Here is an 11,552-nt window from a genome sequence, read left to right as displayed (position 1 = left end):
AAACACAGCTGTAGACATTTATGGACATTTATTGCGGGCCTGCTCTGTGCCAGACACGCCTGAGGGAGGAGCTTCTCCCAGAAGCCCCTACACGTTCCATCCATCTCTGCCACCTAGGGTCACCCGCTGCTGTCTGTGTCGTTTAAACCTTCCCAGCATGCCATGAGGTGGATGCACCGTTATTACTGCACTTCCCAGACGAGGACACTGAGGAGCACGGAGGGAGGGGGCTGGCTAGGAGCCAGGAAGATGGAGGGGAGCTCATCCCGAAGGCCCCGTGCGGCCCCCGCCTGCTCCGCCCGACACGCCCCGTGGGCGTTCTGGATTCAAAAGCAGGAAGGTTTCCTGTCGCGTCCGTGTCTCCCAGGTGGGGACAGGAGCCCACACGCCCGTCCCTGCCTGCGTCAGTGCCGCCCCGGGGCCCACGGCCCTCTGCCTCTGATCCTGGAACCCATCCCCGGGGCTCTGCCACCTGCTGCCCGTCTCCTCTGTCAGACCTCGAGCTCCAGGGGCAGGGTCCCTGTGCCGTCTCTGTCCCCAGCATCCCGCACGGGCTCAGACCCAGACTGGGCATCCAGTAGTTTCTGCCGAAATAGCAGAGGGCTCTGCTTTCACAAACGTCCCCTGATTTTCCTCACTCCGCTTTGCAGACGGGGCCACTGAGGCCCAGAAGCTGACGGGGGAGCCCAGGGCGGGCCCCTCGAGTGGATGCTGTCCCCTCAACATGGCCCTCCCGTCCTGGGAGACGATTCTGCACTCCTTCCTCAGTGTCCCCAGCTGCCCACTGAGAGTGTGACTTGCCCGCTCTATTGGCACCTGTCTGCCCCTCACACCCCTAGTCCTCAAGACACCAGACTCACGGACTCAGCTCAGAGGAGGAAATAGCCAGAAGTGTCACTTACCTTTAAGGGCCACCTCTGCATGCGGCCAGGCCTAAGCATTTTCCGCGTCTTGTCTCATAGCAACCCGGAAGTTTATTGTCTCTGCTTTGCAATTGAGGAAACGGAGGCACAGAGAGGCTAAGTAACATGCCTAGAGTCACACAGCTATGGTGGCCAATCTGGGCTTTCAACCCAGCACTCCAGTTACGAAGCCCATGCTCTGCATTCTGTCCCCTCCTCCCGGACCCCCTTCTGCTTGGAGGACCCCAGGAGGCCTGAGGATCCCCCTCAATTTTTGAACTTGGCCCTAATTTTGAGAAGAAATTGTCTGGTCAAATCCTAACGATGAAAGTGGGGAAAAAGGGTCACAAAATGGGAGAAACTGAAAACACTGCTCTCTTAGAAAAGGGAAATTTCTGGGAGCCTGATAACCGACCAAAAAGTCTAGGGAAAACGGAGTTGAAAATTTACCTTCCAGCATGTTCTGCCCTGTTCTACACAGCCCACACTTTGGCCAAAGTGTCCTCATGTCTGCTGGACCTTCCAGGCCCACTCAGCGCCCTGCCTTAGGGCGGCCCGGCCAGACTGCGGCCTCCCAGCTCCATTTTAGTAGCCTTGAAAATGGTACTCCATTTTGTCATTGTCATCCACCACAGTCACGCACCATGTGAATCATTGGGATTCATTATCTGGGACAAATTTGGTAAGGCGTTAATATCTTGGGAAAGGGTGCGGTCAAGAGAGAAGATCGTATTCAGAGACAGAGTGGCCTCTGGTTGGAGAATAGGATCCATTGCCTGGGTGTCATGTGGTGGGAGAGGGGGAATGGCAAGGGATTGGGGTGGGGAATGGTCTGCTGGGAAGTTGGACTCCAAGGGAGGAAAAGGCTCTGGTGGCATAGAGTGACCCGGTGGTGAGGGTGAAAGAAAGTCAGCTAAGGGTGTCGTTGGGTTAGGTGAGAGAACGGAGGTGGGTCGTGGGGAAGGGTCAGGTGGAGGGGATGGTGTTAGGTCTCCTGGAGGGACTTCTGAGAAGGCAGAGGACAGAGTGAATGATGACTCAGTCCCAGAAGCTGTGGAAGCCATAGAGGACACAGAGGCAGTATCATCTTCCAGGTCCTCCAGGAGCAGCAGCCGATTGATCTCTGCAGTTGTGCTATTACACACCTCACAGGAGGGGTCTGGGCATAATAGTTGACGAATGCGGGTGGTATCGAGAGGCCGGCCTAGGGGCCTGCGGGAGACAGGAAGTAGAAAACTGTAGCCAGGACCAGAACAAGGAAAGGAGGACCTGCTGGCCTGTCAGGGGAGGGGCCACCTGAAGCCTGCTGCCCCTTCACAATGCCCCACATCTATGACTTCACCATACACTCAGCAGCCCTCACCCCAAGGCCTTCATTCACATACCCCTCCCATGACTACTGCAGGCTGTACTGAATCCCTGGAATTGCAGAGAACATGTCAAAGAGGGATCAGGAAAGAAAAGACCAGTCACCTTTTCAGAATAGAAATTAGCCTCCTTTTCTCCTCTGTTTCCCTCTGGTAATTTCTCCAACCTGGGAAACCAGAAGAGTGAATTACATGTAATAAAGGTAGAAGCATAGGTGTTACACAGGAGTCCCTTTATGGGAGACCCTTGGGATATTAACGGGATATTAACTCTGAAAGCCCCAAGAATCAGTAGATGTGGTCAAACGGTCAATGATAATATTAATAAGGTTCACATGTGTTTGTTGCTTCATTTATAAAGTACTGTCACATACATTATCCCATGGGATGTTCAAAACCACCATGTGAGGAACATAGGTGAGTGGTTACCTCAAAGAGGAGTCTGATCATCCAGGAAGTCAACGTGGTTTCACAAGGTCAGGAGACAGAAGTTCTGACTCTTGACGTCTCCCACGGCCACCCACTGGGCAACACCCATTGTCCAGGCCCGTCACTGCTTCATGCCCAGAGCTGGGCAGAGCAGGAATCTGAGAAATGTCTCGGGTTCTGACTACCTTCCCATGAGCCTTTCCTCTGAGGCCTCTATTTTCTGAGAGGGACTCTATCTAGCGACTGACATCCTCAGAGACCATGGACCTGGGACCTCATGGAAAGGAGAGGAAGGGTCACCCTTGGAGAGCTCAGGTGGGATAGGTGGAACCTTACCACTTGATGTTCCACCTTTTCTTCTCCTCTTGGCTCTGCCCTGACGCTGAGAACAAAAAGAAAAGAATGAGGAGCGAGGACTTAGTTGGCTTGCTCCTCTCTCTAGGAAACTCAGATATTCATCCAAGATTAATGTCACTCTCTATTTTTATTACTAGCACTTTGTGTTCTTTCCCTTTCTGAATTTCTAAAGGTGATAAGATACTTTCAATTTTTCCTTCTTTGGAAAACTCGAAGGAGGATTTTTGGCTAGAGTCCACACTTGATATTCTCAGTCAGAAGTCCTCTGCTCAAGGAGGGCATAGACTCTGAGGCCCACAGTCACATCTGTGCTTCCTCAGATAGGCCCCTGTATCCTGGGACAGAGCTCACACTCCAGTGTCTGCTCAGAGGCTCAGCCCTGCTCTCCTGATCTGCCCAATACAAAGGACGGTTTGGTCGAATGACGCCCGACATGGGAATGTGACTCATGATCCAGTGTTGGGAACAGTGTTCTCCTACACAGATCCCAAACTCTCTAAATAACCTAATGCAGGGCCGTGAAATCACTGATGGGATTTTATCCAGGAATCCTCCACCGCACCCAGATGGTCTGTGAGTTTTAAATGGGAAACAGTCCCAGCTGAACCCCTAGTCCTCCTGGCCTATTCCCCTAGAAGGATGATGTTCTATCCTCTGTTCAGACTTGCCATCTTAGGAGTCCCTCTGGACCAACTCATTTAAAAATGTGGGACTAGAAATGGAAACAACAATAAAAAATCCCTGTTGGTGGCTTGCCCAGGGATCCTTACCTTTTGGTAGATTTTGGTTTTCCAGAAGGTTGGTAAAGATGGAATCCCCACCAGGAAGCACAGGAACAGAAGAAGCAACCACAACCCACACACGATGGTGAGGTTGTGGTCACTATCTAAGAATGTTGAGCAGATGCTCAAAAACAACTCAATATGGCTATTCAGAAATGAGAGAACATTCCATTGACTGAACTCCATTTTCTGAATCGCAAGGCTGCCTGAGGCAACTGAGCTCTGAGAGTGTCCGCACTTGCCTATAATCCCAGGCCTGCATCACAGAGCACTGAAGAGTCACAAAGGGTTTCAGAGGGTGGGGGAGGGGACACGAAGAGGGTGTGCCCATGGCCCCTTCCCCCCACCAGCCCAGCTGATCTCTCCATCCATCCTGGGCCCTCCAGGTCCCTCTGCCCTACCCTGCCATCCTATTTTCCAACTCTGTCCGTTCATCATATCATACAATTACATTAATGGAATTTTCTGCCTGTTCCACCTGTACTCCAGATATTACCTGGGCCCCCTTTACTGTTTGGAGAGCTTGACTTTGGTTTCACCAATTCCACTGCCTCGAAAGTCTGAAATGCTCCCTGGAATTTTTGCTTGTACCCAGACATTTACACTGAGAATCATATATGTCCTCAAATCCATCTTTCCTTTAGAATGTTTTTGCCTTACATGAACCCTGATATAGAACTTAAAGCTCTTCTTTACTCATTTGGTTTTGTGAATGTTGAATAACAAATTTTAGTTTTTTGCTTCAGTCAGCTTTTACCATCTTCAGCCAGTGGGGCTGACTCAAATAATTGAAATGAGTAATTCATTATTCAACATTCACAAGACTAAAATCAGTACAGGCATACCTCACTTAATGAAAGGGATATGTTTAGAGAAATGCATCATTAGGCACTTTCACTGTTGTGTGAACATCACACAGTGTACTTACACAAACCTAAGTGGTAGAGCCTACTACACACCCAGGCTATGTGGTGCTACCCGTATGGGACCACTGTCATACATGTGGTCCATTAGTGACCGAAACATCGTTCACCAACTTGGCCGTGTGGCCAGCACAAGCCCCAGGAGAGGAGCGTGGTTTGAGCTGTCCAACGGGAGCTGGGCACAGAGGGGCTGGCCTGGGGTCCCCCGGGCAGGCTCCGTTTAGCAATCCGTGGCCTGGGGTCAGGCATCAGAGGAGGTGGCTTCCAGGTCCTGGTCTTGCCTCTCTGACCACCAACACCTGAGTCATGGTCTGCACTGGGCACAGCGACCCCAGCCCGCCTGGAAGGGTGAACCTGCCCACCTGACCTGTGTGCTAGGCAGGTGATGTCGTCAGCCTGGGACAGAGAGAAGTGAGCAGAGAGATGCAGAAGCGAGAGGACACGGAGAGCTCAAGACGCTCCTGCGGTGAGGAGGGAGCATCTCTGCGAGGCTATTGATCCCCGGATTCACCCATTCGGTCGTTCCTCCAGTCAGGACTCACCGGTGCCTCCCGTGGTCCAGACGCTGTTCTCCATGGCCCGGGCGGTGGCAGCAAGCACACAGAGGTGTGGCCCTGGGGGAGCTGGCCTTCCACGGCGGGAATGGACAGTCCACCCATCACAGATTCCGGGCCTGGGGCCTGACCTGGGACATAGAGCCGGGGAGGGGGCTGTTGGGGGCGAGGCTGCTTTGGGGGAGGGGGTTGGGGAGAGACCCGGGCCAGGTGAGGGCTTGGGGTTGTTCTTCGAGGAGAGGAAGCCGTGGAGGTGCTGAGCGGCTGCACGGCGTGACCAGCTCCATCTTAAAAGGCAACGTTGAGTGAGCGTAGCAGCAGCCATCTTAAATAGGCAGGACCGGGAGAACTCGACACAATGTGTCCCCAGCGCTGGCAACAGTTAGTTTGTTCACTGTCTCAGTTTCCCAGGGGCCCTGTAAGCTCTCAGGAAGGTCTTCGAGTTCAGTCTGCAAGATGCCCCCACAGGCATTTGAAGTTCTTGAAAAATGAAAAAACAACCTAGAAATATTAATCTTACGAACGCAATTTTAAAGGTCTAATTAAACGGGTTTGTGGAGTGGGCTAATTATTGACGGGGTTCAGTGGTTCACTCTGAGCAACTCAGACACTAATTAAAGACCACACGAAAAACACTTTTCTTGCTCAAGAAACGCCGGCTTTATGAGTAACGTAATGAGATTTGTATGTTGTGCGTAAAGGCTTAAGGAAACTGACTGTGGATACATGACTTCAATCAGTTTCACATTGATCAAAACCCCAGTTAAACAATAAATGCGCATTCTTGCTGGTGAAATCCTCCGCCGCAGGCTCTGAAGGACCCGTGGTTGCGCTGGGCGCTCCGAGGAAGGGCCGTTCCCGGGCAGGGGTCAGTCGGCCCCTGGGTGGAAGGGGTTCCAAGCTGAGCCGGGAAGCGGGTGGGAGGGAAGCGGAGAGGAAACAGCCCCTCAGGCAGAGGGAGCAGCACCTGCAGGGCTCACGGAGCGGCTGGAGCAGGGTGCACGGGGGAGGCAGCCAGACAGGTCTGGGGGGACAGGGGCGACACCACACAGGGCCTTGTGGGCAGTGAAGAGGGAGGCAGAGGTGGGGCCTGAGAGTGGCCCTGAGCCAGACGCACCTGGCTGAGGATTCCACTCCACCCGCCCCAGTTGGGGCGTCCACACCAAGTCCCGTGGCCTCTGGGCCAGGCTCCTCCCAGCCCTGCTGTGATGGGGTCTTAACTTCCGCTCTCTCCTCTGGGCTAGGAGCCCCACGAGGGCGGGGGCCACAGCTGTCTGCAGCACTGCTGGGCCATCTGAGTGCCCGGCCCACGTGGTGCTGAACGAATGAGTGAATGCATGAAACGGACAGAGGAAGGCCTGCCCCAAGGGGCTGCCAAGAGTGAACCGACTCGTGGACAGCCAGCACCGTGCCCGCCTGGCCCAGTGCCGGGGCGCAGCCAACACTCTCTCCTTTTCTCCGGACAGATGACCCCTCCTGCCACAGGCCTGGGGTCGCAGAGAAGCTGGACAGGTAAGTCCTTGTCTCCGGGCATGTCTTGCCCACCCAGGCTCCGGGTAGGCCAGCTTCCCGGTGTGGTTAGGCCTCTGCCAGCGCACAGCCGCTGCTCCTCCCGGTCCGCAGTAATCTGGGTGTTCCACCGGGCCCGCCCTCTTCCTAATGACCACTTTGGCAAACAGCAGACAATCACAGCGTAGTGGGGACAACCGGTCACTGGAGACCCGCCTCCCTGTGCAACAAGAGCACTTTTGTGCAGGGGTTCTTGTCACTTGGGCAGAGAGACAGCTCAGGCAGCCTCTGAAGGCCGTCCGTCTGTCGCTGCTGGGCTGTGTCAAACATCCCATTGGATCAGAGCGTGGCTTTGGGGACAGACAGGCATGGCCTGCCTCCAGCCTGCCGGCGCCACCCTGGGCAAGCTTCTTTCCCTCCCCAATCGGCGGGACGGAGGTGACCCGGCGGTCATGGGTTGGGTGAGATCCCGCGAGCAAAGCTCTGCATCCAGTGCCGGACACACGGACAGCCGTCAGCAAGTGGTCCTTTCATTTTTACCACGGGAAATTAACTCAGTCTGTTCCTTCTTGGGATGCACAGCAAGCGGCGTCTGGTCTAGGGTGCAGCCCACCGCAGCCCGAGGGTGACACTGATGCCCTGGGAGGCTTCATCCAAGGTGGGCAGAATCAGGGGATGACAGTGCAGCAGCTTGGTGCTGGGGGCCCCTCTGACAAGCTGGGGCCCCTTAGTGAAGAAAGGAATTGACACCCAGGCACTTGTCCAGAGAGAGAACTTACAGAGAGGGGCGCAGAGACCCTGTCGTTGAAACCAGCTTTTTACGACATCCCCGGGCCCAGAGACTCCCTTGCTGGGGGGCCGTCCTGTGCACTGTAGGCTGTTGGGTGGCAGCCCTGGCCTCTACCCGTGAAATGCCAGTAGCAACTAACCCAGTCGTGACTATCAAAATGTTTCCCGCATTGCCCGAGGTCCCGGGGTCAGAGGGAACCCTCGAGGAGACCCGCTGCCCTGAGGAATGCGTGAAGGAAGGGATGCTTGGTCCAGAAACAAGAAGATTCTGAGTGGCAGGGGCTCCCTCATCTGCTCGCTGCTGGGGGAGGAGGGTGAGGATCCTTCCACGGGGCCCGAGGCAGAGGGAGCCGGGGTGAGGGCGGAGGTGGGAAAGCAGAAGTCAAGCCACGACAGGAGAACATTTCTAAAGAGGTCGGGTGGTCCAGGGTGGGGCGGCTCTTGGAGGGGAGGTGCAGCCCCTCAACAGGCGTCCCCCTCCCCCCCAAGACACGAGGCCTTCCTCCGGGGCACCTGCCACTTCGAGGCCACCTTGTTTGAGTCTGTGCCATGTCACAGCAAGTCCAAATGGCTGACGGGCCCCCGCAGCCCTGAGCTTTCTGGCCTTGGATTGAAAACCTCGCGATTCCCCCACCGGGGCTGATCGATCTCGCTGCCTTGAGAGCACATTATCATCACGTGGCCTTGCGTTAATGTGCGCGGGCTAATTTCGCTCTCCCAGCTGCAGACCCCAAGAGCTCAGAGCGCTCCATCCCGGCCCTTCTGGAAGGAGCTCATCTGGGGAAGGGGCCACGTCTCTGGGGCAGCGGGTCACCTCTCCAAAGTGCTCAGAAGTGTTCGATTGCTCCCTGTGGACACCAGCTTCTCCTGCTAAGTGTCACAGGGCCCCAAAGGGCCCATGACACGCTAGCAACAAGTTTGCCGAAATGCCCACAGCTGCACACTGAGGTCCTCGGCTTCCGTCTCAGACCTGTGGGAATCCAGCATGGAGAGGCTGCATGGTCTGCGGGCTGCACAGCTGCAGCCTCTCTGTGAAACCCGCACCATGCTCATGGATCACAGGGTCAGACCCCGGGCCCTCGACCTCAGCTCCCACTGCCCCCTCCTCGTCCGCTGTGCTCTGTCAACACCCCACGCCTCCCGTCTCCTGCCCGGGGTTTAGGGCCTATCCTCACCGCTGCCAGGAAGGGTCCATCCTGGACTTTAAGTGTCTGGCTGCTTCTCAGCATTCGTATCTCAAATAGGCTTTCTCTGACTACCCGCCCCTTTCACACCGCGCACACAAGAACGTGATACCACTAGAATGACACTCCAAGCAGATGCCTTGGGATCCTCAAATAGATTCTGGATGCACTTGGAGTTTCACACATCACCTGTGTCAGAGCTAAGGACGGAGCCTCATCCGCAGATCCGCGGTGTGGGCGGGCAGACGGCCGCTTTGCTGCCCCTCAGCTGTGAGAGGTGCCAATGGCCCTCACCGCCTGGAACAGTGCTGCAGGAACCCCAACGTCCCCACCCCAGCCCTGACGGCCACTCTGGGGCTCCCACGCTGATCCCTGGAACAGGCCTTGCTCCGGTAGATCCGGGCCCCTTGTCTGGAGGGTGACGGATGCTCTGGGCTTTGGGGTCAATGGCAGGAGGCAGAGCCCTCTGTGGCACTTGCGGCACGGGTCCCTGCGCACCAGCACTGGTGTCCACCATTGTGGCCACTGCCTATGGGGACCACAGGATTCAACCTCTGACCCCCTCCTTCAGGCCCCTTCCCAGGATCCCCTGCCCAGGCTTCTGGGGTGGAGGCTGCTGGACAGGGACTCTGCCTCGCCCAGGGCCCCAGCCCCCGCCAAGGGTGGCAGAGACCAATATCTTACCCCATCTATACCAGTGGCCCCTTAACAGGTAATCTTCCTTCACAGGTGAGCTCCATTCACTGCTGACCCCCTTCACTGGTGATCTCCCTTCACAGGTGACCCCTTTACACGTAACCCCTTTCACTGGTGTGGGAGAAGCGGCCTCTCCGGGCCCGAGTATGGTCCTAGACACTGTCTGCAGGGTGTGGGCTGCAGGCGCAATTGCTGCTGGCACAGGTGAGCCGGGCCCACAGGGGAGCAGACTGGCAGGAGCCGGCCTGGGGAGCTGCTTCACGAAGGAGAGGCCATTTGGCTGTGCGCTGCTCTGCCCTGGTTGGCTTGAGCCCTGGAAGGCAGAGAGGCGGGCTCCGGAGCTAGGTGGGAGCGGGGAGCAATCTGCAGTCACCAGATGTGGCCCAATTAACGGGGCTGGGAAGGGGGGCCACGGCGGGGCTCGGGGGAGGGCGGCAGCTGTGTCTGAGCTGTGGGACCCAGCGCTTTCCAAGAGTGCGGCGAGCTTGGTCCCTGCTGCATGCTGGCCCTGGCCTCCAGCTGGCCCTGACGGATCTGGGCACAGGGTTTGCTGAGGGCTCCTGGGCCCTGGTTTGGGGAACCTCTTGCCTTCTCACTGTGGCCTCCCCCTTCGCTCCACCTGCCCGTGTTCCCGCCTGCTCGGAAGACCGTGTGGCAGGGGCTCGAGGAGGCTGCGAGCCTGGGTGCTGCCAGGGGTGGAAGCCACAGGCTTAGGGAGCATCGAGCTGGTTGGGAGAAGAGCCAGCAGCAGGGACCACAGGTTGAGTTCGATTCCTAACTGGAGCCTCTGGCGTGTTCGAGACCCAAAGGGACACTTTTGGCTTTCATGGCAGGGGAGCAGGAGGGAGCCAGCCCCGGGTGGACTGAAACCAGGGCCTTCTCCGCCTCCGACGGGCCCAGGGCCTTCTTCTCTTGGACTCTTCCAAATAGCAGGGGCTGTGGCCACCGACCTGTCTTGTCACCCCTGACAGCTCAAATCCACGGAGAAGAGAGACTTGCCCTCTCTTCAGGGCCTGCGTATAAAATGCCAGGTCAGGCCTCCAACTGGCCCAGCCGGGCCATGGGTCCTCTCTGGCCAGGCGTGTGGGAAGCGTGGTTGGAGGGACCACTCAGAGAGGGACAGGCACGATTCTCAAAGGAGAGCAGGCACATTCGCCACAGGGGGTCAGGCCAGCACACAAAGCTGTGTCACGGGGGGTTGGTGGTCAGGGGACGTCTGAGGGCGGCCGAGCCATTTGGGAGTCCAAGTCAGGAGGAGCAGAGAGAGCAGAGTTCTCAGGATGTGGGCCACCGCCCGGCTCCTTCCGGGCAGCTGCCAGCTCCAGACTCCGCTCCCAAGTCCCCCGGAGCCCCTAGGATGTTCCACACGGCCTCCTCATTCCCCTTCCAGGCTGAGGCGCAGCCTCTGTTTGGGACATGCTGTTCGTGTGTTAGAGAGAAAGAACAAGAGGCAGGCCCAAACCATGAAATCATGTTGACAATTTTTAAAAATTTGCATACGGCAAAATTAGACCTTTTTTCTTGTGCATATGGTTTAAGGAGTTTCGACAAATGCATAGAGTCGTGCAAACACCACAATCAAAGTGCAGAACGGGTCCATCGCCCACCCCCCCGACACCCCACCTGGTGAATTCCCTAACCCGTGGCGTTCAGGCCTGTTCTCTGTGCCCGTAGTTTTGCCTTTTCCGGAAGCTCACATTAACGGGATCGTACAGAAAGTAGTTTCTGATCTGGCTTCTTTCGCTGGCATAATCCCTTTGTGATTCAGCCACGCTGTTTGTGAATTCAGAGTCTGTCCTGCATTCTGCCGGGTGGCATTTCGTACGTCGTGTGGCTGTGTGGGGGTGTGTTCAGCCAGTGTCCACCTGAGGGACATCTGGGTTCCTTCCAGTTTTGAGCAATTATGAACAAAGCTGCTGTAAACGTTCACACACAGGTCATGTGGGAACATGGGCTTTTGCTTCCCTCGGGTGAGTACTGAGGACTGGTTCTGGGTCCTCTCGTGAGTGTGTGTCAGACTTTATAAGAAGCCACCAAGCTGGTTTCCAGATCGTCCCACA

At 56.3% G+C, this 11,552-nt stretch overlaps 1 protein-coding gene across 1 annotated transcript; it reads right to left on the bottom strand.

Annotated features, from left to right (window-relative positions):
- Window positions 1-491: 491 nt before the first annotated feature.
- On the bottom strand, window positions 492-4,782 carry LOC124236855 (spermatogenesis-associated protein 31D3-like). The gene is made up of 5 exons (XM_046655790.1): window positions 3,826-4,782; window positions 3,035-3,080; window positions 2,376-2,436; window positions 1,847-2,114; window positions 492-584 (listed from the first exon to the last, which is right to left on the bottom strand). Exons 1-5 carry the CDS (start codon window positions 4,021-4,023, stop codon window positions 492-494), a joined length of 666 nt encoding a protein of 221 aa, XP_046511746.1. The 5' UTR covers window positions 4,024-4,782.
- Window positions 4,783-11,552: the final 6,770 nt, after the last annotated feature.

This window comes from Equus quagga, chromosome 3 (genome assembly GCF_021613505.1).
Source record: "Equus quagga isolate Etosha38 chromosome 3, UCLA_HA_Equagga_1.0, whole genome shotgun sequence".
In the NCBI taxonomy this organism is placed as follows: domain Eukaryota; kingdom Metazoa; phylum Chordata; class Mammalia; order Perissodactyla; family Equidae; genus Equus; species Equus quagga.
The sequence above is the reverse complement of the archived record's forward strand: the minus strand, read 5'-3'. Positions and strand labels throughout refer to the sequence as shown.

Excerpts from the sequence above, each read along its gene's own strand:
- LOC124236855 (XM_046655790.1), bottom strand. The coding sequence starts at position 4,023 with ATGGAGTTCAGTCAATGGAATGTTCTCTCATTTCTGAATAGCCATATT. Across the intron at positions 2,115-2,375 it reads CTAATTTCTATTCTGAAAAG|GCCCCTAGGCCGGCCTCTCG; the intron begins GTGACTGGTCTT and ends TGTCTCCCGCAG. Across the intron at positions 585-1,846 it reads CTTCCCCACGACCCACCTCC|AAACTACTGGATGCCCAGTC; the intron begins GTTCTCTCACCT and ends CTATTTCGGCAG.